Source organism: Ranitomeya imitator, chromosome 8 (assembly GCF_032444005.1).
Source record: "Ranitomeya imitator isolate aRanImi1 chromosome 8, aRanImi1.pri, whole genome shotgun sequence".
NCBI classification, from domain to species: Eukaryota; Metazoa; Chordata; class Amphibia; order Anura; family Dendrobatidae; genus Ranitomeya; species Ranitomeya imitator.
In genome coordinates, this window is record NC_091289.1 from 199,635,385 (window position 1) to 199,662,531 (window position 27,147).

General features: G+C 56.2%; 1 protein-coding gene across 4 annotated transcripts in view; it reads left to right on the forward strand.

The window, feature by feature from the left end:
• Nucleotides 1-27,147, forward strand: part of PRKACB (protein kinase cAMP-activated catalytic subunit beta) — a 92,080-nt gene that overhangs the window by 39,285 nt on the left and 25,648 nt on the right. Inside the window, exon 1 of one of the 4 annotated variants that reach the window (XM_069735806.1) lies at nt 5,320-5,509. The exons of 1 other annotated variant lie outside the window; for it this stretch is intronic. In XM_069735806.1, coding sequence (XP_069591907.1) covers nt 5,464-5,509 — 46 coding nt within the window. In that variant the 5' untranslated portion in view covers nt 5,320-5,463. Of the gene's footprint in view, nt 1-5,319; nt 5,510-22,145; nt 22,384-25,455; nt 25,966-27,147 lie in introns of those variants that run through there. 2 more of the 4 variants (XM_069735804.1, XM_069735807.1) reach the window with 2 other exon arrangements.

Sequence of the window (27,147 nt, forward strand, 5' to 3'; positions counted from 1 at the left end):
CGGGGTATATTAGAGGCCGGTGTGTGCTGTAGAGGCCGGGGTATATTAGAGGCCGGTGTGCTGTAGAGGCCGGGGTGTTCTGTAGAGGGCGGGGTGTGCTGTAGAAGCCGGGGTATATTAGAGGCCGGGTTGTGCTGTAGAGCCCGGGGTATATTAGAGGCCGGGGTGTGCTGTAGAGGCCGGGGTGTGCTGTAGAGGCCGGGGTGTGCTGTAGAGGCCGGGGTGTGCTGTAGAGGCCGGGGTATATTAGAGGCCGGGATGTGCTGTAGAGGCCAGAGTATATTAGAGGCCGGGGTGTGCTGAAGAGGCTGGTGTGTGCTGTAGAGGCCGGGGTGTGCTGTAGAGGCTGGTGTGTGCAGTAGAGGCCGGTGTGCTGTAGAGGCTGGGGTGTATTAGAGGCCGGGGTATATTAGAGGCCGGGGTATATTAGAGGCCGGGGTGTGCTGTAGAGGCCGGGGTATATTAGAGGTCGGGGTGTGCTGTAGAGGCTGGTGTGTGCAGTAGAGGCTGGTGTGCTGTAGAGTCCGGTATGTGCTGTAGAGGCCGATGTGTGCTGTAGAGGCCGGGGTGTTCTGTAGAGAGCAGGGTATATTAGAGGCCGGGGTGTGCTGTAGAGGCCGAGGTATATTAGAGGCCGGTGTGTGCTGTAGAGATTGGTGTGTGCTGTAGAGGCTGGGGTATATTAGAGGCTGATGTGTGCTGTAGAGGCCGGGGTGTTCTGTAGAGGGCAGGGTATATAAGAGGCCGGGGTGTGCTGTAGAGGCCAGGGTATATTAGAGGCCGATGTGTGCTGTAGAGGCCGGGGTGTTCTGTAGAGGCCGGGGTATGCTGTAGAGGCCGGGGTATATTAGAGGCCGGAGTGTGCTGTAGAGGCCGGGGTATATTAGAGGCCGGTGTGTGCTGTAGAGGCCGGGGTGTGCTGTAGAGGCCGGGGTATATTAGAGGCCAGGGTATATTAGAGGCCGGGGTGTGCTGTAGAGGCCGGGGTATATTAGAGGCCGGGGTGTGCTGTAGAGGCCGGGGTGTGCTGTAGGGGCCGGGGTGTGCTGTAGGGGCCGGGGTGTGCTGTAGGGGCCGGGGTATATTAGAGGCCTGGGTATATTAGAGGCCGGTGTGGGCTGTAGAGGCCCGGGTATATTAGAGGCCGGGGTATATTAGAGGCCGGTGTGGGCTGTAGAGGCCGGGGTATATTAGAGGCTGGGGTGTGCTGTAGAGGCCGGGGTATATTAGAGGCCGGGGTGTGCTGTAGAGGCCGGGGTATATTAGAGGCCGAGGTGGGCTGTAGAGACCGGGGTATATTAGAGGCCGGGGTGTGCTGTAGAGGCCGGGGTATATTAGAGGCCGGTGTGTGCTGTAGAGGCCGGTGTGTGCTGTAGAGGCCGGGGTATATTAGAGGCCGGGGTGTGCTGTAGAGGCCGGGGTATATTAGAGGCCGGTGTGGGCTGTAGAGGCCGAGGTATATTAGAGGCCGGGGTGTGCTGTAGAGGCCGGGGTGTGCTGTAGAGGCCGGGGTGTGCTGTAGAGGCCGGGGTATATTAGAGGCCGGGGTGTGCTGTAGAGGCCGGGGTATATTAGAGGCCGGTGTGGGCTGTAGAGGCCGGGGTATATTAGAGGCCGGGGTGTGCTGTAGAGGCTGGGGTATATTAGAGGCCGGGGCATATTATAGGCCGGTGTGGGCTGTAGAGGTCAGGGTATATTAGAGGCCGGTGTGGCTGGCGGTCGGTGTTCGGTGGAGGCCGGGGAGGCTGGCGGTCAGTGTTCGGTGAAGGCCGGGGAGGCTGGCGGTCAGTGTTCGGTGGAGGCCGGGGAGGCTGGCGGTCAGTGTTCGGTGGAGGCCGGGGAGGCTGGCGGTCAGTGTTCGGTGGAGGCCGGGGAGGCTGGCGGTCGGTGTTCGGTGGAGGCCGAGGAGGCTGGCGGTCGGTGTTCGGTGAAGGCCGGGGAGGCTGGTGTTCGGTGGAGGCTGGCGGTCGGTGTTCGGTGGAGGCAGGGGAGGCTGGCGGTCGGTGTTCGGTGGAGGCCGGGGAGGCTGGCGGTCGGTGTTCGGTGGAGGCCGGGGAGGCTGGCGGTCGGTGTTCGGTGGAGGCCGGCGGTTAGTGTTCGGTGGAGGCCGGGGAGGCTGGCGGTCGGTGTTCAGTGGAGGCTGGGGAGGCTGGCGGTCGGTGTTCAGTGGAGGCCGGGGAGGCTGGCGGTCGGTGTTCGGTGGAGGCCGGGGAGGCTGGTGGAGGCCGGCGGTTAGTGTTCGGTGGAGGCCGGGGAGGCTGGCCGTCGGTGTTCGGTGGAGGCCGGGGAGGCTGGGGGTTGGTGTTCGGTGGAGGCCGGGGAGGCTGGCGGTCGGTGTTCGGTGGAGGCCGGGGAGGCTGGCGGTTGGTGTTCGGTGGAGGCCGGGGAGGCTGGCGGTCGGTGTTCGGTGGAGGCCGGGGAGGCTGGCGGTCGGTGTTCGGTGGAGGCCGGGGAGGCTGGCGGTCGGTGTTCGGTGAAGGCCGGGGAGGCTGGCGGTTGGTGTTCGGTGGAGGCCGGGGAGGCTGGCGGTCGGTGTTCGGTGGAGGCCGGCGGTTAGTGTTCGGTGGAGGCCGGGGAGGCTGGCGGTCGGTGTTCGCTGGAGGCAGGGGAGGCTGGCGGTCGGTGTTCGGTGGAGGCAGGGGAGGCTGGCGGTCGGTGTTCGGTGGAGGCCGGCGGTTAGTGTTCGGTGGAGGCCGGGGAGGCTGGCGTTCGGTGAAGGCCGGGGAGGCTGGCCGTCGGTGGTCGGTGAAGGCCGGGGAGGCTGGCGGTCGGTGTTCGGTGGAGGCCGAGGAGGCTGGCGGTCAGTGTTCGGTGAAGGCCGGGGAGGCTGGTGTTCGGTGGAGGCTGGCGGTCGGTGTTCGGTGGAGGCAGGGGAGGCTGGCGGTCGGTGTTCGGTGGAGGCCGGGGAGGCTGGCGGTCGGTGTTCGGTGGAGGCCGGGGAGGCTGGCGGTCGGTGTTCGGTGGAGGCCGGCGGTTAGTGTTCGGGGGAGGCTGGCGGTCGGTGTTCAGTGGAGGCCGGGGAGGCTGGCGGTCGGTGTTCAGTGGAGGCCGGGGAGGCTGGCGGTCGGTGTTCGGTGGAGGCCGGGGAGGCTGGCCGTCGGTGTTCGGTGGAGGCCGGGGAGGCTGGCGGTCGGTGTTCAGTGGAGGCCAGGGAGGCTGGCGGTTGGTGTTCGGTGGAGGCCGGGGAGGCTGGTGGTCGGTGTTCGGTGGAGGCCGGGGAGGCTGGCGGTCGGTGTTCGGTGGAGGCCGGGGAGGCTGGCGGTCGGTGTTCGGTGAAGGCCGGGGAGGCTGGTGGTTGGTGTTCGGTGAAGGCCGGGGAGGCTGGCGGTTGGTGTTCGGTGAAGGCCGGGGAGGCTGGCGGTTGGTGTTCGGTGGAGGCCGCGGAGGCTGGCGGTCGGTGTTCGGTGGAGGCCGGCGGTTAGTGTTCGGTGGAGGCCGGGGAGGCTGGCGGTCGGTGTTCGGTGGAGGCCGGGGAGGCTGGCGGTCGGTGTTCGGTGGAGGCAGGGGAGGCTGGCGGTCGGTGTTCGGTGGAGGCCGGCGGTTAGTGTTCGGTGGAGGCCGGGGAGGCTGGCCGTCGGTGTTCGGTGGAGGCCGGGGAGGCTGGCGGTCGGTGTTCGGTGGAGGCCGGGTAGGCTGGCGGTCGGTGTTCGGTGGAGGCCGGGGAGGCTGGCGGTCGGTGTTCGGTGGAGGCAGGGGAGGCTGGCGGTCGGTGTTCGGTGGAGGCCGGCGGTTAGTGTTCGGTGGAGGCCGGGGAGGCTGGCGTTCGGTGAAGGCCGGGGAGGCTGGCGGTCGGTGTTCGGTGGAGGCCGGGGAGGCTGGCGGTCGGTGTTCGGTGGAGGCCGGGGAGGCTGGCGGTCGGTGTTCGGTGGAGGCCGGGGAGGCTGGCGGTCGGTGTTCGGTGGAGGCCGGGGAGGCTGGCGGTCGGTGGAGGCCGGGGAGGCTGGCGGTCGGTGTTCGGTGGAGGCCGGGGAGGCTGGCGGTCGGTGTTCGGTGGAGGCCGGGGAGGCTGGCGGTCGGTGTTCGGTGGAGGCCGGGGAGGCTGGCGGTCGGTGGAGGCCGGGGAGGCTGGCGGTCGGTGGAGGCCGGGGAGGCTGGCGGTCGGTGTTCGGTGGAGGCCGGGGAGGCTGGCGGTCGGTGTTCGGTGGAGGCAGGGGAGGCTGGCGGTCGGTGTTCGGTGGAGGCCGGCGGTTAGTGTTCGGTGGAGGCCGGGGAGGCTGGCGTTCGGTGAAGGCCGGGGAGGCTGGCGGTCGGTGTTCGGTGGAGGCCGGGTAGGCTGGCGGTCGGTGTTCGGTGGAGGCCGGGGAGGCTGGCGGTCGGTGTTCGGTGAAGGCCGGGGAGGCTGGCGGTCGGTGTTCGGTGGAGGCCGGGGAGGCTGGCGGTCGGTGTTCGGTGGAGGCTGGCGGTCGGTGGAGGCCGGGGAGGCTGGCAGTCGGTGTTCGGTGGAGGCCGGGGAGGCTGGCGGTCGGTGTTCGGTGGAGGCCGGGGAGGCTGGCGGTCGGTGGAGGCCGGGGAGGCTGGCGGTCGGTGTTCGGTGGAGGCCGGGGAGGCTGGCGGTCGGTGGAGGCCGGGGAGGCTGGCGGTCGGTGTTCGGTGGAGGCCGGGGAGGCTGGCGGTCGGTGTTCGGTGGAGGCCGGCGGTTAGTGTTCGGTGGAGGCCGGGGAGGCTGGCGGTCGGTGTTCGGTGGAGGCCGGGGAGGCTGGCGGTCGGTGTTCGGTGGAGGCTGGCGGTCGGTGGAGGCCGGGGAGGCTGGCAGTCGGTGTTCGGTGGAGGCCGGGGAGGCTGGCGGTCGGTGTTCGGTGGAGGCCGGGGAGGCTGGCGGTCGGTGGAGGCCGGGGAGGCTGGCGGTCGGTGTTCGGTGGAGGCCGGGGAGGCTGGCGGTCGGTGGAGGCCGGGGAGGCTGGCGGTCGGTGTTCGGTGGAGGCCGCGGAGGCTGGCGGTCGGTGTTCGGTGGAGGCCGGCGGTTAGTGTTCGGTGGAGGCCGGGGAGGCTGGCGGTCGGTGTTCGGTGGAGGCCGGGGAGGCTGGCGGTCGGTGTTCGGTGGAGGCCGGGGAGGCTGGCGGTCGGTGTTCGGTGGAGGCCGGGGAGGCTGGCAGTCGGTGTTCGGTGGAGGCCGGCGGTTAGTGTTCGGTGGAGGCCGGGGAGGCTGGCGGTCGGTGTTCGGTGGAGGCCGGGGAGGCTGGGGGTCGGTGTTCGGTGGAGGCCGGGGAGGCTGGCGGTCGGTGTTCGGTGGAGGCCGGGGAGGCTGGCGGTCGGTGTTCGGTGGAGGCCGGCTTGTCCTCGCTGTCTCCCGTAACAACGCTCCGCCCCCTCCGTGCTCTCGGCTGCCTGGACGTCACTTCCGGTGAGCGGCTGTAGACTTGTGGCGGCGGCTGCTGGACGGGCCGGTGGAGCGGAGCAGAGAGACGGACAGAGCCGGGCAGCGGCCCCAGGACACAGCGCCCCCCCCCGCCCCAGCGCCCGACCATGGGGAACGCCGCCACCGCCAAGAAGGGGAACGAGATAGAGAGCGGTGAGTGCGGCCTGGAGGCCCCGGACATGGGGGGTAACGAGCGGGGGTGACAGCTGGGAAATACCGAGGACTGAGCCACGTCCAGGCCGCAACCTCCACAGGAGGTTGTATATAGGGGCAGCGTCTCTGGGCATGTACCGCTGTGTATATAGGGGCAGCGTCTCCGGTGCTGTACGGCTGTGTATATAATAGCAGTGTCACCGGTGCTGTACGGCTGTGTATATAGGGGGATGTACGGCTGTGTATATAGGGGGATGTACGGCTGTGTATATAGGGGCAGCGTCTCCGGGGATGTGTGTATATAGGGGGGATGTATGTATATAGGGGGATGTACGGCTGTGTATATAATGGCAGTGTCGCCGGTGCTGTACGGCTGTGTATGTAGGGGGATGTACGGCTGTGTATATAGGGGGATGTATGGCTGTGTATATAGGGGCAGTGTCTCCGGTGCTGTACGGCTGTGTATATAATAGCAGTGTCACCGGTGCTGTACGGTTGTGTATATAGGGGGATGTACGGCTGTGTATATAGGGGGATGTACGGCTGTGTATATAGGGGCAGCGTCTCCGGGGATGTACGGCTGTGTATATAGGGGCAGTGTCTCCGGTGCTGTACGGCTGTGTATATAGGGGCAGCGTCTCCGGTGCTGCACGGCTGTGTATATAGGGGCAGCGTCTCCGGGGATGTAAGGCTGTGTATATAATAGCAGTGTCACCGGTGCTGTACGGCTGTGTATATAATAGCAGTGTCACCGGTGCTGTATGGCTGTGTATATAGGGGGATGTACGGCTGTGTATATAATGGCAGTGTTGCCGGTGCTGTACGGCTGTGTATATAGGGGGATGTACGGCTGTGTATATAGGGGGATGTACGGCTGTGTATATAGGGGGATGTACGGCTGTGTATATAGGGGGATGTACGGCTGTGTATATAGGGGCAGCGTCTCCGGGGATGTACGGCTGTGTATATAGGGGCAGCGTCTCCGGGGATGTACGGCTGTGTATATAGGGGCAGCGTCTCCGGTGCTGTACGGCTGTGTATATAGGGGCAGCGTCTCCGGGGATGTACGGCTGTGTATATAATGGCAGTGTCGCCGGTGCTGTACGGCTGTGTATATAGGGGCAGCGTCTCCGGTGCTGCACGGCTGTGTATATAGGGGCAGCGTCTCCGGTGCTGTACGGCTGTGTATATAGGGGCAGCGTCTCCGGGGATGTACGGCTGTGTATATAATGGCAGTGTCGCCGGTGCTGTACGGCTGTGTATATAGGGGGATGTACGGCTGTGTATATAGGGGCAGTGTTGCCGGTGCTGTACGGCTGTGTATATAGGGGCAGCGTCTCCGGTGCTGTACGGCTGTGTATATAATGGCAGTGTCGCCGGTGCTGTACGGCTGTGTATATAGGGGGATGTACGGCTGTGTATATAGGGGCAGCGTCTCCGGTGCTGTACGGCTGTGTATATAGGGGCAGCGTCTCCGGGGATGTACGGCTGTGTATATAATGGCAGTGTCGCCGGTGCTGTACGGCTGTGTATATAGGGGGATATACGGCTGTGTATATAGGGGCAGTGTCGCCGGTGCTGTACGGCTGTGAATATAGGGGGATGTACGGCTGTGTATATAGGGGCAGCGTCTCCGGTGCTGCACGGCTGTGTATATAGGGGCAGCGTCTCCGGTGCTGTACGGCTGTGTATATAATGGCAGTGTCGCCGGTGCTGTACGGCTGTGTATATAGGGGCAGTGTTGCCGGTGCTGTACGGCTGTGTATATAGGGGCAGCGTCTCCGGTGCTGTACGGCTGTGTATATAGGGGCAGCGTCTCCGGTGCTGTACGGCTGTGTATATAGGGGCAGCGTCTCCGGGGATGTACGGCTGTGTATATAATGGCAGTGTCGCCGGTGCTGTACGGCTGTGAATATAGGGGGATGTACGGCTGTGTATATAGGGGCAGCGTCTCCGGTGCTGTACGGCTGTGTATATAGGGGCAGCGTCTCCGGGGATGTACGGCTGTGTATATAATGGCAGTGTCGCCGGTGCTGTACGGCTGTGAATATAGGGGGATGTACGGCTGTGTATATAGGGGCAGTGTCGCCGGTGCTGTACGGTTACCGGTGCTGTACGATTACCGCTGGCCGTTCCTGGTGACTTCACGCTTGTGTCGTTGCATCCCGTGGAGTCTTTCTGTCTGTGACACCAGCAGTACATTGTAATCTTGGGTGACGTTGTCCTCGACATTGAAGATTATTCCAGCAGAATTTTTCCCGAGTCCCGGCGGATACAAAGATGGTCGTTCTTGTGTTCCCCATGTGCAGGAGCCATGATGGCTGTGAGGAATCCTTTTATAAAAGTGTTGGTCAGGTTTCATTGGTTTTGGCCGCGAGAACAGCGCTGCTGAGCAATGATCGGTCCAGAATGTTCCGGAGGATTATTACACTTATATTTATACTGATCACAAAAAGTCGGGGATATTTGGCTTGTGGGTGAAATTTCTGTCTGACCCTTAAATTCACCCTCTAAGCTTTTCATCCTTCCAGTGGGAAAAAACAAGATAATATTGTAGATATGAGACCTTTTAATGGCTAATAAAATAAATTATTATTATTACTATTATTATTATTATCCATGGAGGTCCATGCTCCAGGTCATCAATGTCACATCACTGGGAAACAGGTGATGGAGAATAGGGGTCCTCAGATGGAGAATGGGGGTCCTCAGATGGAGAATGGGGGTCCTCAGATGGAGAATGGGGGTCCTCAGATGGAGAATGGGGGTCCTCAGATGGAGCGGCCACACTTTCTCCAGACTGAATCCAATAGATATCCTCTGGGATCAGCTGAGTCGCTGTGTAGAGGCTCGTAGCTCTGTACCCCAGAACCTCATTGACCCAAGGGCCGTCCTTCATGAAGAGTTGTCCGTCACATCTCCGCAGACAGTAAAGGTACCTTCACACCGAGCAACTTTTGAACGATATCGCTAGCGATCCGTGACGTTGCAGCGTCCTGGATAGCGATATCGTTGTGTTTGACACGCAGCAGTGATCAGGATCCTGCTGTGAGATCGCTGGTCGGAGCTAGAAGTCCAGAACTTTATTTTGTCGCTGGACTTCCTGCTGACATCGCTGGATCAGCGTGTGTGACGCCGATCCAGTGATGTGTTCACTGGTAACCAGGGTAAACATCGGGTTACTAAGTGCAGGGCCGTGCTTAGTAACCCGATGTTTACCCTGGTTACCATTGTAAAGGAAAAAAAAACACTACATACTCACATTCCGGTGTCTGTCACGTCCCCCGCCGTCAGCTTCACGCACTGACTGTCAGCACCAGCCGTAAAGCACAGCGGTAACGTCATTGCTGTGCTCTGCTTTACGGCTGGCCGGCGCTGACAGTCAGTGCGGGAATCTGACGGCGGGGGACGTGACAGACACCGGAATGTTAGTATGTAGTGATTGTTTTTTTTTACTTTTTCAATGGTAACCAGGGTAAACATCGGGTTACTAAGCGCGGCCCTGCACTTAGTAACCCGATGTTTACCCTGGTTACCCGGGGACTTCGGCATCGTTGGTCGCTGGAGAGCTGTCTGTGTGACAGCTCTCCAGCGACCACACAACGACCTAAACAACGACGCTGCAGCGATCACGGCCAGGTCGTATCGCTGGTCGTGATCGTTGGTAAATCGTTTAGTTTACTCCACTTGTGAACAGCAGGAGGCGCCGTTATCAGCTGTAACTGATGCTCGGGTTCACAGGACAAGTTATTTAGACGGTGTCCTTATTTTGGGAAATCCCCATCGCTGCTCCTACTTAGTGCCCGGCTGTCATGACCAAATATCACTGTAATGTGAACATTTTATGTTTCCCATAAATTTCCCCCAAAAGCCAAATATCCCTAACTTTTTGTGAGTAGTGTATATCGCCGACATATTCCCGGGGTCCCAGCCGTGCAAGATGTCTGTGCTAACCACTGAGCCCCCGAGCGGCCCGGTCCACAGATCTTCCAGACACGGGCAGTCGTGACACATGCGTGGTCAGAAGCGATCTGTCCCTGACGTCGGGGCCGTTACCAAGACGCGATCCTTCTGTGATCGTTTGCTGCTGACCACGTGTGGACTTGAATCCCTTGTTCTTGGTTCCACTCCCGATGCCGCGTCCACTCCTGCCCGTTTCCGGTTTGTGCGCATTTTCTGCCGTGTTTTGTACACGTCCCATAAACCGGTCTGTGCGCCATTGCGGACAGACGGCTGGCACTTGGCATTCAGTAGCGCAGCCTGGCATTGCACTGGCACTTCATCGCTGATGGTGTTGGCGCACAGTTTTGTTGTGCTTGTATCTCGTGTAAGTTTGTCAATGTGCTAGCTGTGAGATTTACGCCACTTTCCTGGGGAAAACAACGGCAAAGGCCGAGAATTCCACAACGTCTTTTCTTTGAATCTTGTGCTGTGTTTTCTGGACTGTGTGCAGACTTGTCATACAGAATAAAACCAGGAGGAAAATGACAGCGCAATAGGGTTTTATCCAAGGAAGAGAAAGGTGTTTACGGCGATACTAACCTTATTTATTGTGTATACACAACATTTCAATCACTACATCCACTGCTGCAGATCCAAGCGGTCATCAGACCGGGAAATCACAGATGAGGAGGATTCGAGGATATTCGGCGGTGCACATGCTTTTCTTGTCCTGATGAAGGCTGTAGGGTATGTTTCCATGGGGCATAATCTCTTGGATGCAGTGGATACCCCGCTCCGCCCAAAGCGCCGCCCCCTTTGTACGCGGGTGATTCCGGTTGAACACGAGCGGAATCACCGCATCATATTCATAGACTGTTATTTATCTTGCAGAAATGGAGCATCTCCACAAGCTAAATAGACATGCTGCAGTCTATAAAGACGCACCGCATGTCTGGTTACTCAGGGCGTCCCTGCACGCACAGTTGAGATGGGATTTCATAAAATCCCCTCCGCTATGCTGTAACATCTGGACGCTTCGGATGTACGCAGCGTCTAATCCGCAGCAAATCCTGAATGAATCCCCAACGTGGAAACATAGCCAAGTACTTCAAAACGTTGATTAAAGAAAAACCGCATGTACTGTCTGTATATGGATTTATTATATGGGATACCATCAGCGTAGATATCCACAAGGCCTCCTCATGAAGGTGTCCCGATGCCAGGAAATATTGTGGTTCTGCCACAATGTATCATGGTCCCAGGATTAATCATCCCCCTGGTTGTGTGCGGTGCGCACTCATATTCGGCATCGCCCGCAGTCACACAGCCGGGAAGTTTCTGCAAATATTCCCGATTTACAGCCGTTCCTCCTGTGATAGATGAGGACGTGGCCTTGCCGCTCTGGGGCCCCTCTGTATTCCGTGTGTGTACGTCCCCCTGACGTCATTCTGCTCCATTCCTCCGTTCACCCTGCTCTTTCCCTTTTTAAATTCTGTTAATTTGTTACAGTGTGTCAGTGTCGGCATTCCTCAGAAAGCCAAGAGCGGCATCAATCTCTGCCCTGTCCGGGACTCTTACCTAGGCTCCCATTGGTTTCCAGGCTCCAAATGTCAGCAGTGTGTTTTTGTTTTTTTTTTCTCAGCAGCAAGCAGAGGTCTTGAAATTGAAGCATATTAGAAGCAGGAGCACTTTTCTTTGTATGGAGCTTTTACACATGGATTCAACCAATGTCATATGAATAGTCTGGAGAAGCCCAGCATCGGATTTCCCAAGACTTTCGTGGCCCTGATGACCTAGTTTGGGGCCCCAGGCGCTGGGCTCTGATGGCGGGGGGCCCCAGGCGCTGGGCTCTGAAGGCGGGGGGCCCCAGGCGCTGGGCTCTGAAGGCGGGGGGCCCCAGGCGCTGGGCTCTGAAGGCGGGGGGCCCCAGGCGCTGGGCTCTGACGGCGGGGGCCCCAGGCGCTGGGCTCTGACGGCGGGGGCCCCAGGCGCTGGGCTCTGACGGCGGGGGCCCCTGCTGGATTGTTTGGACCTGCTCTTCCAGTGAACGCTTTATCCCTCCGTGCAGCCGGCATCTTTTTCTGGGGGTGCAGGTCGCAGACATTCGTGTTTTCGTCTGCCAGACAGCGTACTCTTCATTTGTATATGGAAAGTTCTCCTCCCGGCGGTGGTGACCCCGGGGCGTGTTTACTTTGCCAGGGCCCTGCTCATTGACAAACTGACAAGTTCGAGTGTTGTTGTGTAACCTGGACCCCACCGTTCATTCAGCGCATTGAATATCGCACGTCCCGGCAAGTGGGCTTCTTTTTATAAAGTCACTTTTTTGATATTTCGGTGTGTGAACGATATAGAAGGTTCCTCATCTGCAGGTTTTATAGACTATAGGGCCCTGGGCGACAAAGCGGGGTGCACACTCTCACCATTATTTTATTTATCTTTTTATTTGTAGCTCCCTCAATACGGCCAGGTGGTTGTTGCTCTTTCATTATCCACTATGGATCGTTTACCAGAATAGAACCGACAGATCAGTCATGGAAACTGAGGCAAATGTGAATGGAGCCCTCAGGAGCCTTCAGGTGGTGGAGAGCGCTCGCACTATACCGCCACGTGGTGCACCGACATACTATGCAGGCTGCGTGGTGATGCACCCCCCACACCATCCCGTGCAGCACCCAGATGATAGACTGCATCCCTGTTTCATACAGTGGGGAAAATAAGTATTTGATACTTAGCTGATTTTTCAAGTTTTCCCCTACAAAGAACGGAGAGGTCTGTAATTTTTATTGCAGGCACCAGGGAGTCGGTATAAAATGAAGCGACTCCTATAATATACAACACATTGGGTGCAGTAGTTCAGTGCAGGATCTGCTGTAAATGTTTCCATAATAAGTTCTGTTGTCTCCTATAAATGTCTGTTCTGTTCCTGATCCGATTATCTCGGGTTTTAGTGGAGATGAATCTGTGCTGCACTTTCTGCACATGCTCAGTAGGGACACCAGCTGTGAGAGCATCGTTACGTTCTGTTTTTCTATTGTATCAAATACTTATTTCAGGGCAATAAAATGCAAATGAATGATGTAACAATCCGACAATGTGATTTTTCTGGAATTTTATCTTAGATTCTGTGTCTCACAGGTGGAGTGTACCGACGATAACAATTACAGACCTCTCCATTCTCTGCAGGAGGGAAATCTGACAAAATCGGCAGCAGATCACATACTTATTTCCCTACTGTGGTCCTGAAAGTCGTGTGTGATGTGATGCGGCGGCGCTGGGTGGTTGTAGTGTCCTCCTGGGACCAGCGCCCTGCTGTAGCCTCAGATCGATGGCTTTGTGCCTCCCTCCGCAGATCAGAAGTTGGGGAGTCTGCTGATCACGCGGTGGAGGCTGGGTTGGCGGTATTTAGTGGTTGCCCACCTTTTCCATAAAACTATGAAGTCTGCGGCTCGAGCTTATAATCTTCATTATAGTAAGACTATGAAGCATAAAGTTTCCTGTGACACCTGTAGGATTATTGTCAGCGCCGATGTGCGTAACACGATCCGGAGAGCGATTACGGTGATTACATCGGGGCCGCTCCTTATTCAGAGCGCAAATTAGTTTCCTCTTTTCTTCTGTTATTTTCCGTTCTCATCTCCATAATTTAATCTTTTGGGAAGTTGTCATAACAGACTTGTGTGTGCGTAGTGTGCTGCAGGGTGTGGTGCGAGGCGTTGTGCTGCAGTACGTGGTGCGCGGCGTTGTGCTGCAGGGCGCAGCGTGTGGCTGCGGCGTGTGGCGTTGTTCTGCAGGGCGCAGCGTGTGGCGTTGTGCTGCAGTGCGTGGCGTGTGGGGTTGTGCTGCAGTACGTGGCGTTGTGTTGCAGTGCGTGGCGTGAGGCGTTATGCTGCAGTGCGAGGCGTGTGGGGTTGTGCTGCAGTACGTGGCATTGTGTTGCAGTGCGAGGCGTGTGGGGTTGTGCTGCAGTACGTGGCGTTGTGTTGTGGTGCGTGGCGTTGTGCTGCAGGGCACAGCTTGTGGCGTTGTGCTGCAGTGCGTGGCGTTGTGCTGCAGGGCGCAGCGTGTGGCGTTGTGCTGCAGGGCGCAGCGTGTGGCGTTGTGCTGCAGGGCGCAGCGTGTGGCGTTGTGCTGCAGGGCGCAGCGTGTGGCGTCGTGCTGCAGGGCGCGGCGTGTGGCGTCGTGCTGCAGGGCGCGGCGTGTGGCGTTGTGCTGCAGTGCGTGGCGTGTGGCGTTGTGCTGCAGTGCGTGGCGTGTGGCGTTATGCTGCAGTGCGAGGCGTGTGGGGTTGTGCTGCAGTACGTGGCATTGTGTTGCAGTGCGAGGCGTGTGGGGTTGTGCTGCAGTACGTGGCGTTGTGTTGTGGTGCGTGGCGTTGTGCTGCAGGGCACAGCTTGTGGCGTTGTGCTGCAGTGCGTGGCGTTGTGCTGCAGGGCGCAGCGTGTGGCGTTGTGCTGCAGGGCGCAGCGTGTGGCGTTGTGCTGCAGGGCGCAGCGTGTGGCGTTGTGCTGCAGGGCGCAGCGTGTGGCGTTGTGCTGCAGGGCGCAGCGTGTGGCGTCGTGCTGCAGGGCGCGGCGTGTGGCGTCGTGCTGCAAGGCGCGGCGTGTGGCGTTGTGCTGCAGGGCGCGGCGTGTGGCGTTGTGCTGCAGGGCGCGGCGTGCTGCAGTGCGTGGCGTGTGGGGTTGTGCGGCAGGGCGTGGCGTTGTGCTGCAGGGCGTGGCGAGTGGCGTTGTGCTGCAGGGCGCAGCGTGTGGCGTTTGTGCTGCAGTGCGTGGCGTGTGGCGTTGTGCTGCAGGGCGTGGCGTTGTGCTGTAGGGCGCAGCGTGTGGCGTTTGTGCTGCAGTGCACGGCGTTGTGCTGCAGGGTGGTGCGCGGCGTTGTGCTGCAGTGCGCGGCGTGTGGCGTTGTGTTGCAGTGCGCGGCTTGTGGCGTTGTGTTGCAGTGCGTGACTTGTGGGGTTTTGCTGCAGTGCGTGGCGTGTGGCGATGTGCTGCAGTGCGTGGCGTTGTGCTGCAGTGCGTAATGTGTGGCGATGTGCTGCAGTGCGTGGCGTTGTGCTGCAGTGCGTAATGTGTGGCGTTGTGCTGCAGTGTGTGGCGTTGTGCTGCAGTGTGTGGCGTTGTGTTGCAGGGCGTGGCGTTGTGCTGCAGGGCGCGGCGTGTGGCGTTTGTGCTGCAGTGCACGGCATTGTGCTGCAGGGTGTGGTGCGCGGCGTTGTGCTGCAGTGCGTGGCGTGTGGCGTTGTGCTGCAGTGCGTGGCGTGTGGCGTTGTGCTGCAGTGCATGGCATTGTGCTGCAGGGTGTGGTGCGCGGCGTTGTGCTGCAGGGCGCGGTGCACTGCGTGTGGAATTGTGCTGCGGCGTGTGGCATTGTGCTGCAGTGCGCGGTGCACGGCGTTGTGCTGGGGGCGCTGATGTTACATCTACGTAATGTTAGAAGTGGCTATTGTGGCACCACCTACAGCTGGGACCAGACATGGCAGAAGTGGTGTGGACTTGTGGAGGGGAGTCTGTGGCCATTTTATGCACGGCCTGTACCCCGGGCAGTAACCTGTTGGACATGTTCTTCCAGCCGAGCAAATGGGACTTCTCAGAGGCGCTGCGATGGTTTTCTGCGATGGCTTTCTGCGATGGCTTTCTGCGATGGCTTTCTGCGATGGTTTTCTGCGATGGCTTTCTGCGATGGCTTTCTGCGATGGTTTTCTGCGATGGTTTTCTGCGATGGCTTTCTGCGATGGCTTTCTGCGATGGCTTTCTGCGATGGTTTTCTGCGATGGCTTTCTGCGATGGCTTTCTGCGATGGTTTTCTGCGATGGCTTTCTGCGATGGTTTTCTGCGATGGCTTTCTGCGATGGTTTTCTGCGATGGCTTTCTGCGATGGCTTTCTCGGATGGCTTTCTGCGATGGCTTTCTGCGATGGTTTTCTGCGATGGTTTTCTGCGATGGCTTTCTGCGATGGTTTTCTGCGATGGTTTTCTGCGATGGCTTTCTGCGATGGCTTTCTGCGATGGCTTTCTGCGATGGCTTTCTGCGATGGTTTTCTGCGATGGCTTTCGGCGATGGCTTTCGGCGATGGCTTTCTGTGTATTCAGCGCATCCAGCCCGCCGGTCGCAGGTACTAAATGAAGGCCGTTGTGGTGTCAGCGTCCTGAACGGCTGCCAGCAGCCGAATACCAGACTCCCATCATTCAGACACTTTCCGTGCTGTCTCCTTGGAATCTCTTGTATTTGTGTCCACCAACCCTCACAGTGCCATGTAAAAGTCTGTGCACCCCTGGTCAAAATTACTGTTATTGTGAACAGTTAAGCAAGTTGAAGAGGAAATGATCTCTAAAAGGCTAAAATTGCAGATGACACATTTCCTTTGTACAGTATTTTAGGCATAAATGTAGATTTATTTATTTTTTTTTTTTAATTTTAAAAACGACAAAAAGGGAAATGTGCATTTTCAAAAGTTTGTGCACCCTTAGAAGATTTGTGTAGTCAGATAACATTGACCAAGGTGTCAGACCTTAATTAGCCTGATAGGGTTATGGCTTGTTCACCATCATCGTTAGGAAAGGCTGGGTGATGCAAATTACCCAACTTTATAAAACCAGCTTTAACTATCTTCCTCTTTCCTGTGCCAAAAACTAGCAGCCATGGGTTCTTTAAGCCGCTGCCGAGCACTTGGGAAAATGGTGAAGTCCCACAGAGCAGGAGAAGGCCATAAGAAGATGGCAAAGCGTCTTCAAGTTGCCCTTTCCTCAATTCAAAAACGTAATTAAGAAATGTCTGTTACCAGGAATGATGGAGGTCAAGATTAAGGTCTGAAAGATCAAGCAAAATTTCAGGGAGAGTTAATCGTAGGATTGCTAGAGAGGCAAATCAGAACTCCCACTTGATTGCAAAAGACCTTCAGAAAGATTTAGCAGACTCTGGAGTTGTGGTACCTTGTTCTACTGTTCAGAGACACCTGCACAAATATGGCCTTCATGGAAGAGTCATCAGAAGAAAACTTCTCCTGCGTACTCACCATAAAATTCAGCATCAGAAGTATCCAAAAGAACATCTAAACAAGCCTGATACATTTTGGGAACAAATCCTGTGGACTGATAAGGCTAATATACAACTCTGTGGCCGCAATTATCAACGTAAGTGTGGAGAAAGGGCACAGGATTTCAAGAAAAGAACATCTCACAAACCAAGCATGGATCAGTCATACTTTGGGGTTGTGTTGCAGCTAATGGCACGGGAAACATTTCACGGGTAGAGGGTAAAAATTGATTCTATGAAATTTCAACAAATTCTTGATGCAAACATAACACATCTGTAAAAAAAAGCTGAAGGTGAAAGGAGGAAGAGGATGGCTTCTACAAATAGATAATGGTCCTAAACACGTCACAATCCACAATAGACGACCTCAGAAGGCGCAAGATGAAGGTTTTACAATGGCCCTCACAGTCCCCTGATCTGAACATCATTGATAATCTGTGGTGAGACCTCAAAATAGCAGAGAATGGAAAACGACCCAGTAATCTCACAGAACCGGAGCAATGGATCAAAATCCCTCAAACAAGAACTGAAAGACTGTTGTCTGGTTAGAAAAAGCATTTACAAGCTGCGATACTTTCAAAAGGGGGGGCTACTATGTACTAACCATGTGGGGTGCACAAACTTTTACATCTGCCCATATTCCATTTTTGGAATTTTTAAAATGTAAAAGAAGGAAAAAGGATGTATAGTGCGTATGTATGCAGCTCGGGTCATTTGAGAGTTCTGCTCTGGAAGCAATCCTGCCCCATTTGTAAGTCTACTGGATCTCTGACAGTCAGGTGACTAGCAAGACATCCGATCATGCCCTCTTCTAGTCACCTGCATGCTGCAGTCAATCATAGGCTTCAGCGGTTTTGTGCTTTTTGATCCGGAGCAGCCATCGCTTCCAGACCTACTTTTGCTGGATCCATGGGTGCTGCTCTCCGTTTTTATTTTAGAAGCCTGACTTCTGCCACATATTAAGGATCCCATCAGATGATCCCCCAGGGATCAGCAAGTTATTCTGTACCCTATTATGTAAGTATGGGGATATTTTCACCTTTCCTCCTGGCTTAGTTGTCAGCTGTTTTTCACATGCGGCCGTGCAGATCATCACTGGAGAGATGGAATTTCTGACACCTTCTTGTTAGGTTGGAAAGGTCTTAGCCGGAACCATAAAAGCTTTTCTGTCACCTGCTGGAGCCGACAGTGCGAGCAAACATTCACCTTTGCCTCTGGATTTTTTGGGGAGAGGTTTTCATGATTTTAATTTCCTATTGACTGATCGCTAATAATAAACTGATTTCTGAAGTCTGCAGTCTCGTCTGCTGCAATTAATTTCCATAAAATACGTCAAAAAGATTATATTATAGAACCAGCTAAGTGATTTACAACTGGTCCTGAGTTCTAGTCTGTCCTATGCTGCGACGATTCATTTACAATTTCCAGCTGCCAGAGCTGAAATCTCCCAGCATTCATTTCAGGCTGTAGGTGTTTTCTAGAAACTCTGACCTGGGCGTTGGCCTCTGCACTCTCTGGCAGCCCAGCTGGTGGCCTGGCGTTCCTTGGCGGGCTGGGCGTTGGCCTTCACGCTCTCTGGTGGCTGGGCCTTGGCCTTCACGCTCTCTAGTGGCTTGGCGCTCCTTGGTGGGCTGGGCCTTGGCCTTCATGCTCTCTGGTGTTCCTTGGTGGGCTGGGCCTTGGCCTTCACACTCTCTGGCGCTCCTTGGTGGGCTGGGCCTTGGCCTTCACGCTCTCTGGTGGCCTGGCGCTCCTTGGCAAGCTGGGCCTCGGCCTTCACGCTCTCTGGTGCTCCTTGGTGGGCTGGGCCTTGGCCTTCACGCTCTCTGGTGGCCTGGCGCTCCTTGGCGGGCTGGGCCTTGGCCTTCATGCTCTCTGGTGGCCTGGCGCTCCTTGGCAAGCTGGGCCTCGGCCTTCACGCTCTCTGGCGCTCCTTGGTGGGCTGGGCCTTGGCCTTCACGCTCTCTGGTGGCCTGGCGCTCCTTGGCGGGCTGGGCCTTGGCCTTCACGCTCTCTGGTGGCCTGGCGTTCCTTGGCGGGCTGGGCCTTGGCCTTCGTGCTCTCTGGTGGCCTGGCGCTCCTTGACAGGCTGGGCATTGGCCTTCCTATTCTCTGGTGGCCTGGCGCTCCTTGACAGGCTGGGCATTGGCCTTCCTGCTCTCTGGTGGCCTGGCGCTCCTTGACAGGCTGGGCATTGGCCTTCCTACTCTCTGGTGGCCTGGCGCTCCTTGGCGGGCTGGGTCTTGGCCTTCACGCTCTCTGGTGGCCTGGTGCTCCTTGGCGGGCTGGGTCTTGGCCTTCACGCTCTCTAGTGGCCTTGCGCTCCTTGGCGGGCTGGGTCTTGGCCTTCACGCTCTCTGGTGGCCCGGTGCTCATTGGTGGGCTGGGCCTTGGCCTTCATGCTCTCTGGTGGCCTGGCGTTCCTTGGAGGGCTGGGCCTTGGCCTTCACGCTCTCTAGTGGCCTTGCGTTCCTTGGTGGGCTGGGCCTTGCCCTTCACGCTCTCTGGCGGCCCTGCGACTTCATACAACCAGCAGTTTTGTGAATGTAACTGTGGACTGTTACAGATGGCCAGGACAGGAGATGTGGCCTCTGTGTGGTACAGGGGTCTGTGAGAGATGTACGCTGGGAAGGTTTCCTGATATAACCTCTGACCGGAGGCTCCTATGTGACCTTTATAGGCATACATCCCCTATTGCTGCATATGTGCTTTCTGCTGCATTTATTATACAATTGAAAGGTATGACGTTTTATACCGACCCAAAAAAATGCCAAAAGCACTTTTTGAATATTGGTGTTTGGTCACGGTCTTGCTCAGATTTTATGTGAAACTTTTTTTCATTATCAGCCTCTTTATGCTGAGTGAAAACTGCAGTTTTTTTAGGAGGATTTTGAATTTCTGCTCCTAAAATTCTTTAAAAAAAACTGAGCGTGAATATAGTGGAATTGTGTAACAGCGGAAGTTACGTAGGAAGATCTGACTGCTGCATTCTACGTGTAGGCCAGTAGGTGGCAGCAAAGCTTCTGGAGTGGCTCTGCGGGTTGGTGTCGCCCGCTGGCTCATGTCACCCGCTGGCTCATGTCACCCGCTTGCTATTTATAGACTCAGCTCTTGCGCCACCGTCCATCAGAATCTCATACGTTCGGAGCAGGCAGCGGAGTACAGTTGCCACCGCTTCAGCAGCCTCACATTTCCGGTTACACTTGATTTTGTGGAGCCTCTGAAGTCTTTTATGTTACTTTTTTTATTCTGCCGTTTCCTTCGTTCTCCCTGAGATCAGTTGATGGTTTCCTGTTGCTGTTAACCCCTTCCTGTCCAAAAATGCATGTAGTATAAGCGGCTGCAGCCTGCGTGTATCCATGCGATGCTTGTATGTGCTAGGAGTGTAATATATACAAGGCCGAAAATCTACAGCAGGAAACGTCTGTATTGTAAAAAGGCGGAAATCTCCATGGGACCGTTCACCAGGAGCGCTAATCTATCGGTGAAAATGAATCAGGCGTGGCGGCTGTGTACCCCTCTTGGGCTCGTGTCTGCCCCCTCTTGGGGCCTTCACACTGGCAGATTGCTGTTCAGTTGATGTTGCTACCCTGCACAGGTAGGGGTGTATGCCGCCGCCAGTCCCTGCACAGGTAGGGGGTGTATTCCGCTGCCAGTCCCTGCACAGTTAGGGGGTGTATTCCGCTGCCAGTCCCTGCACTGGTAGGGGGTGTATTCCACTGCCAGTCCGTGCACAGGTAGGGGGTGTATGCTGCTGTCAGTCCCTGCACAGGTAGGGGGTGTATTCCGCTGCCAGTCCGTGCACAGGTAGGGGGTGTATTCCGCTGCCAGTCCCTGCACAGGTAGGGGGTGTATTCCGCTGCCAGTCCGTGCACAGGTAGGGGGTATATTCCGCTGCCAGTCCCTGCACACATAGGGGGTATATTCCGCTGCCAGTCCCTGCACACGTAGGGGGTGTATTCCGCTGCCAGTCCCTGCACACGTAGGGGGTGTATTCCGCTGCCAGTCCCTGCACACGTAGGGGGTGTATTCCGCTGCCAGTCCCTGCACACGTAGGGGGTATATTCCGCTGCCAGTCCCTGCACACGTAGGGGGTGTATGCCGCCGCCAGTCCCTGCACACGTAGGGGGTGTATGCCGCCGCCAGTCCCTGCACACGTAGGGGGTGTATGCCGCCGCCAGTCCCTGCACACGTAGGGGGTGTATTCCGCTGCCAGTCCCTGCACACGTAGGAGGTGTATTCCGCTGCCAGTCCCTGCACAGGTAGGGGGTGTATTCCGCTGCCAGTCCCTGCACAGGTAGGGGGTGTATGCTGCTGTCAGTCCCTGCACAGGTAGGGGGTGTATTCCGCTGCCAGTCCCTGCACAGGTAGGAGGTGTATTCCGCTGCCAGTCCCTGCACAGGTAGGGGGTGTATTCCGCTGCCAGTCCCTGCACAGGTAGGGGGTGTATGCTGCTGCCAGTCCCTGCACAGGTAGGGGGTGTATTCCGCTGCCAGTCCCTGCACAGGTAGGGGTTGTATTCCGCTGCCAGTCCCTGCACAGGTAGGAGGTGTATTCCGCTGCCAGTCCCTGCACAGGTAGGAGGTGTATTCCGCTGCCAGTCCCTGCACAGGTAGGGGGTGTATGCTGCTGTCAGTCCCTGCACAGGTAGGGGTTGTATGCTGCTGTCAGTCCCTGCACAGGTAGGGGGTGTATTCCGCTGCCAGTCCCTGCACAGGTAGGAGGTGTATTCCGCTGCCAGTCCCTGCACAGGTAGGGGGTGTATTCCGCTGCCAGTCCCTGCACAGGTAGGGGGTGTATGCTGCTGCCAGTCCCTGCACAGGTAGGGGGTGTATTCCGCTGCCAGTCCCTGCACAGGTAGGGGTTGTATTCCGCTGCCAGTCCCTGCACAGGTAGGAGGTGTATTCCGCTGCCAGTCCCTGCACAGGTAGGAGGTGTATTCCGCTGCCAGTCCCTGCACAGGTAGGGGGTGTATGCTGCTGTCAGTCCCTGCACAGGTAGGGGTTGTATTCCGCTGCCAGTCCCTGCACAGGTATTGGGTGTTTGCTGCTGCCAGTCCCTGCACAGGTAGGGGTTGTATTCCGCCGCCAGTCCCTGCACAGGTAGGGGGTTTATGCCGCCACCTAATAACAGCTATCAAGGTTTTTCTATTGGATTATCTATTGGCATCGTCTGTGACTCCTGGCGCTTGCCATGGTGGTCTAAGCCCCCCATTCTTTTTGTCTAGCTGTTTGCTAGCGGTGCCTGGTATGCCAGCTCTGTCCTGTTCACTTCTATGGTCATCAGCCCCTGGTGTCCCTGCCGTTAGCGGGTCGGATCTGTTATCAGCCCCGGACATCTCCATAACAACTCCACGGTCTAGATCCTCCATCTTCGTGCCTGCCCCCCGGTGTATGGAGGGCCCTGGCTTTACCTGTCCGAGCCCATGGATGAGCAGGAGTGACAGGTTCATAAGCCCCTTGGGGGTGGGAATAGGAAGGGTTTGTTTTCTTTTTTTGGCTTATTTTGGTTCTTAAGTGGTTATAGAAGGACGGAGTGAGAAGAGGAGCGCGCACATTCTGGAGGAACCTGTCACTGGTGGTTTTGTGCTCAGACAAACAGGAAGTAAGACTTGGACGTTGCTCTGCAACTATTCTTTTTTTCTTTTTTTTTTTTCCTTTTAAGTTTTTGAGCTGCTTGCAGCATATGACAATAGCAGGCGGGTAGAGGGTTCGCCCCTTCCATGCATGGCATCTTCCAGTGAAAGCCTCCAGTCCGCCGGGACCTCGTCAGCCCTGCAGAAACTAGAAGGGTTTGCAAACAGATTGTTCCATCGAAATGGGAAGAGCAGCATCCAGGAGCAGAAGGTGGAGAGCGAAGGGCAGCTGGTGTCTGAGAGCACCGTGCAGTGGGACCGTGCAAGTAAGTGGGTGACGCCGAGGTGCCCCCGCTGGGGTGAGCGCCACGTTATTGGGCAGTAGGGGTGAGCGCCACGTTATTAGGCGGCAGGGGTGGTGCCACGTTATTAGGCACCAGAAGTGGGTGGTGGGTGCCACGTTATTGGTTGGCAGGGGTGGTGCCACGTTATTGGGCGGCAGGGGTGGTGCCACGTTATTAGGCGGCAGGGGTGGTGCCACGTTATTAGGTGCCGGTGGTGGGTGCTACATTATTGGGTGGCAGGGGGTGGGCGCCACGTTATTGTCTTCTGCACAGGAGATTGCTGGGGCTGCTTGTCGGTAAAGTCGCTCGGTGTTTCTAGGCTCATTCGTGGCAGACTTGTTGGAGGCTCTTGGTTTGTTTAGGGGGATTTACAAAAAAAAAAAATCTAAATTCTGCAGGCGAAAAAGGGGAAAAAATTCCAGTTGTGGATTTCTTGTTCACCCCTCAGCATATATCTGATGAGCCTTCCTACAGACGGCAAAATACTCGGAAATGTCCGCACAGTACGGCTGTGTAATAAGCCTGCGTTCACACCATATAAAATCGCTGGAAAACCGCATTGTCCGCACTGACTTTTTTCTTTTCTGATCTTTTAACCAGTTGCGTTAAAATTTCAGCCTTTGTTCTGGAACTTTGGAAAAAATCGCCGTATTTCATCCTTTTGTTTGTGAGCAGACCTGTGCCGTTTCCACGGCGGGGTTTGGCACTGCTGATTTATTTTCCACTGCTGATTTATTTTCCACTGCTGATTTATTTTCCACTGCTGATTTTTTTTTTTTTTTTTCCACTGCTGATTTTTTTCCACTGCTGATTTTTTTTCCACTGCTGATTTTTTTTTTTTTTTCCACTGCTGATTTTGCCGTGCGTCTTCCTTTTTTTTCAGATTTCGTGTGCGGTTCCACTCATGGTAGAAACCCTTCGCTCCGCAGCGGTGGATGGATCCTGGGCGTTACATTCACGCTGTGGATTTCTCCCACTGCATTCAGTTTGATTTTCCTACAATCTACCATGAACCTTCCTGCCGGTCTTTAGGCGGAGCTTGTAATAAGGGGTTAAGGAAAGCTACTCAGGACTTGTAGGACCCCAGCGGACCTCTCTGTATCAAGGTGTGGACAGGTCTGACTGGCTGGATGAGGTCGGCTAAATGCAGTGTGAACTTCTGTAAATTCGGCTGCGATTTCTCCCTGTAAATAGTGCACGGGGTGCCGGCGCTGAAGGCTGCGCACACAGCAGTTACTATGGGGACGAGGAGCTCCTCTACCTCGGCCGCACTTTTCCTCCTTAATCCCGCGTGCGTCAGCCGTTCTGGGCATCTTTTGATGGTCACCGTGTCCCACATACTTTCTCCCTGGCGCTGTGTAGGCATCGGAACGAAAACCCTTCACGTCTTTGTCTCGGGTATTAACGCACTCCGTTCTGCGTCAGTGATCACCGGAGTGTCCGGCTTGTCACAGTGCTTGTAGTCCGCAATTAATTAATTAGGAGAATCTAATGATGAGTAAAATGCAGCTCGTCGCTGATCTTCTTGAGGGTCCCTAATTTGCATGCAGTAAGTATAGCGGGGCATGGGCGTTCGTGTTTTACGTCCCGTGTGAACGATTTCTTGCCCGGTTCCTTCATGTGGTTTTATGTAACGGACGGCGACATTATAACTTACGGTCAGGTGGTCAGTTACCACCGTGCCTCCAGCGCAGGCCACCGTGCCTCCAGCGCAGGCCACCGTGCCTCCAGCGCAGGCCACCGTGCCTCCAGCGCAGGCCACCGTGCCTCCAGCGCAGGCCACCGTGCCTCCAGCGCAGGCCACCGTGCCTCCAGCGCAGGCCACCGTGACTCCGTCACTTACAGAACTGGTCTCTGAATTAAAATCCAGGGGGTAAATAGCCGCGAAATCTGATGGTGCAGCCATATTCAGCTTGTTTTGGCTTCTGAGGGTCCGTTTGTGGCTACTAGAGGTGACAACCAATATGGCCTCCTAGAACAAAATAGAAGAGAAAATCCAGCTTCCAAAAATATCCAATTTATTAAAGTTAAAATCCAAGGTCCAAAAACATGATTCACAGGAGAGGAGATAGCAGCATGCTACGCGTTTCGAACACTAGGTTCTTTTTCAAAGCTCAAGCTTTGAAAAAGAACCTAGTGTTCGAAACGCGTAGCATGCTGCTATCTCCTCTCCTGTGAACCATGTTTTTGGACCTTGGATTTTAACTTTAATAAATTGGATATTTTTGGAAGCTGGATTTTCTCTTCTATTTTGTTCTATTGTTTCACGTGAAGACTGCACAGCATCCGGGCTTCCCCCACAACAAATGCCTAGTAGGTGAGCTGGTTTCTCTCCATTTTTTTTTTCCTAATATGGCCTCCTGCCTTCACCGCTGAGAAAGTAACTAACCGACCGGACAAAAAGGGAAGAGGTGTCGGCGAACCTTGTGTCAGTAATGTACTGCCCATTCACGTTAGACAAAAGCAGCAGAGTTGTCTTTAAAGGGTAGTCTGTTAAAGGGGTGGTTGTAAAGGCGTGCTCTCCCACCCATTGTCAGACTCTTTGATCAGACCTGTGTGCGATGATCTGAGTAATCGTCCAGCCTTGAATAACCACGTTTAAGAAAGTCAGGCGGTGGCATTTTACGAAGTGATCGTCCTTCCAGGAGAGAAGCGGTAGGCTGCCATTTATTTCTTAATCCTGTGTAAACATTCCAGGGAACTGGGAAATGAGCCGATTGGAGTTGAGCAGGAAAGCTCTGCCCTCGTCGGGTGTCAGTCGGGCCAGGGCGGTGGTCACTTCTGGGCACCACAACGTGTGTCCTCACAGGACCTAGGAGATGCCAGAGGCGGCCAGGATACGGCCCAGAAGTGGCCGCCCGGCTGCAGCTAGCCTGGATGTCGGCCCGGAGCAGCGCCAGTCTTATTCTCAGCCCGGTGCAGATTTGGGAAACAGTAAAGTTTCCTCGTTTTCCAGTGTTTTTGTTGACCGCTGCGATAGCGATGTGCTGCTGTCAGGCGAGCGTCCGTCCAGTATTAGGAGGCGCAGGATGCGGCGCCCGCTGCAATTATCGGGACAGCGCCGCTCGAGTCGTGACTCGCTGCAGTCGGATTGAAAGACTTGCGAGGATCTAACTGGGGAGAATGCACTAAAACTGATCACTCCAGCTTCAGTTACCATGGAAACAAGCGGGGCTGATTTAATAGCGCTGGTGTTAACTCTTTCCTGGCTGCCCGTAGAGCACATCATTCCTGCTGGCGCAGATGAGCGGTTAGTGGCGCCCACTTGTCTTATTTCTGCTTTTATTTGGGATTTTTGAAGACTTGAGTGTTTCCGGTAGTTTGCTGGGTACAGTGAGCAGCGCAGGGTTAAATATGGGAGTGCACCGTGTGTCTGCAGGGTGCGTGTGCCATGAATAAGCCCAGTGCACCTCCGGTATCCGAGCGCTCCGCACCGCCGCGCGCCACAACCTGAGCCCAGATTCTGGGGCTTCCCAGCTTGGATCCATCTTTCCCGGCCGTGTCCGGTCGTCTGCTCTGCTGAGCGGTATGATGCCGCGGCGGGCGAGCTCGTCAGCATGAACGGTGAGTACCGGGGCATTACTAATCTGTGTGTGGTGGTCCCATAATGGAGGGGGGCACGCACTTTAGATCATGTGGGGGTTTATGTTGCCACTGCCATCAGTGCTAAGTCTCCATTGAAGTGGAGTAAAGCAAAATATTTTTTTTCCATATAAACCTGTTTTTTGTTGCATTTTTTTTACTTATAATTTTTTTTTTTTTTTGTTTTGTTTTTTTTTTATAACAAAAAAAAAAAATGACAAAGATCCAAGATCTGATCGTCGTCTTCAGAATCGTCGTCTCCCAGCCGCCCCAACCCTGAGGACCGCGGCAGGTGTGCAGTTCGGTGTCATGGGTATTGTCGGTGGGCACTATAATCTGAAGGCCGAGACCCCCGCGCCGCCCGCAGATTGCACGGAATTTGTTAATTATTGTGTGTTTTACCCATTAGTTCAGCAGTCACCGACCCTACACCATTCCCGTCATGGCGGCGGCAGTCAGGACCTTCCTTTCAGCAGCGGGGGCCGTTCTGTGCCCCATAATGGAGTGTGTGGACTTTACAGACTATTGCGATAACCTGTATGTCATGACGGCCGACAGCTGCGGACTCCTCACTTCATTTAACCGTTTCACGGCCGGGAATAAAACGTGTGAAATATTCAGGGGGGGGCGGACACGGCAGCGATCGGTGCGGTCAGTTACATTCGCCGGTACCTCAGGGGTCTGACTGCCGGACCCCCATCCTCCGCGGCTCCACGCTGGCCGCTGCTTGTTTATGCACAGTTTGCGGCATTATATAAACGTCGTCGTCAGGGCAGATCACAGCCGGGAAGGGGGGGTGGAGATTACGGCCCGGGGGCAGATTACAGCCGGAAAGGGGGGGGGGGGGAGATTACGGCCCGGGGGCAGATTACAGGGGGGGGGGGAAGATTACGGCCCGGGGGCAGATTACAGCCGGGGGGGGGGAGATCACAGCCGGGAGGGGGGGGGGGGAGATTACGGCCCGGGGGCAGATTACAGCCGGGGGGGTTGTTGGGATATTACAGATGGGGGGTGGGGGGTAGAGGCCAGATTACAGCTGGGGGGGGTCAGATTACAGCCGGGGGGGGGGGGGGGAGGAGGGTGTTTATATATTACGGGTGGGGGGTAGAGGGCAGATTACAACTGGGGGGGGCAGATTACAGCCGGGAGTCAGATTACAGCCAA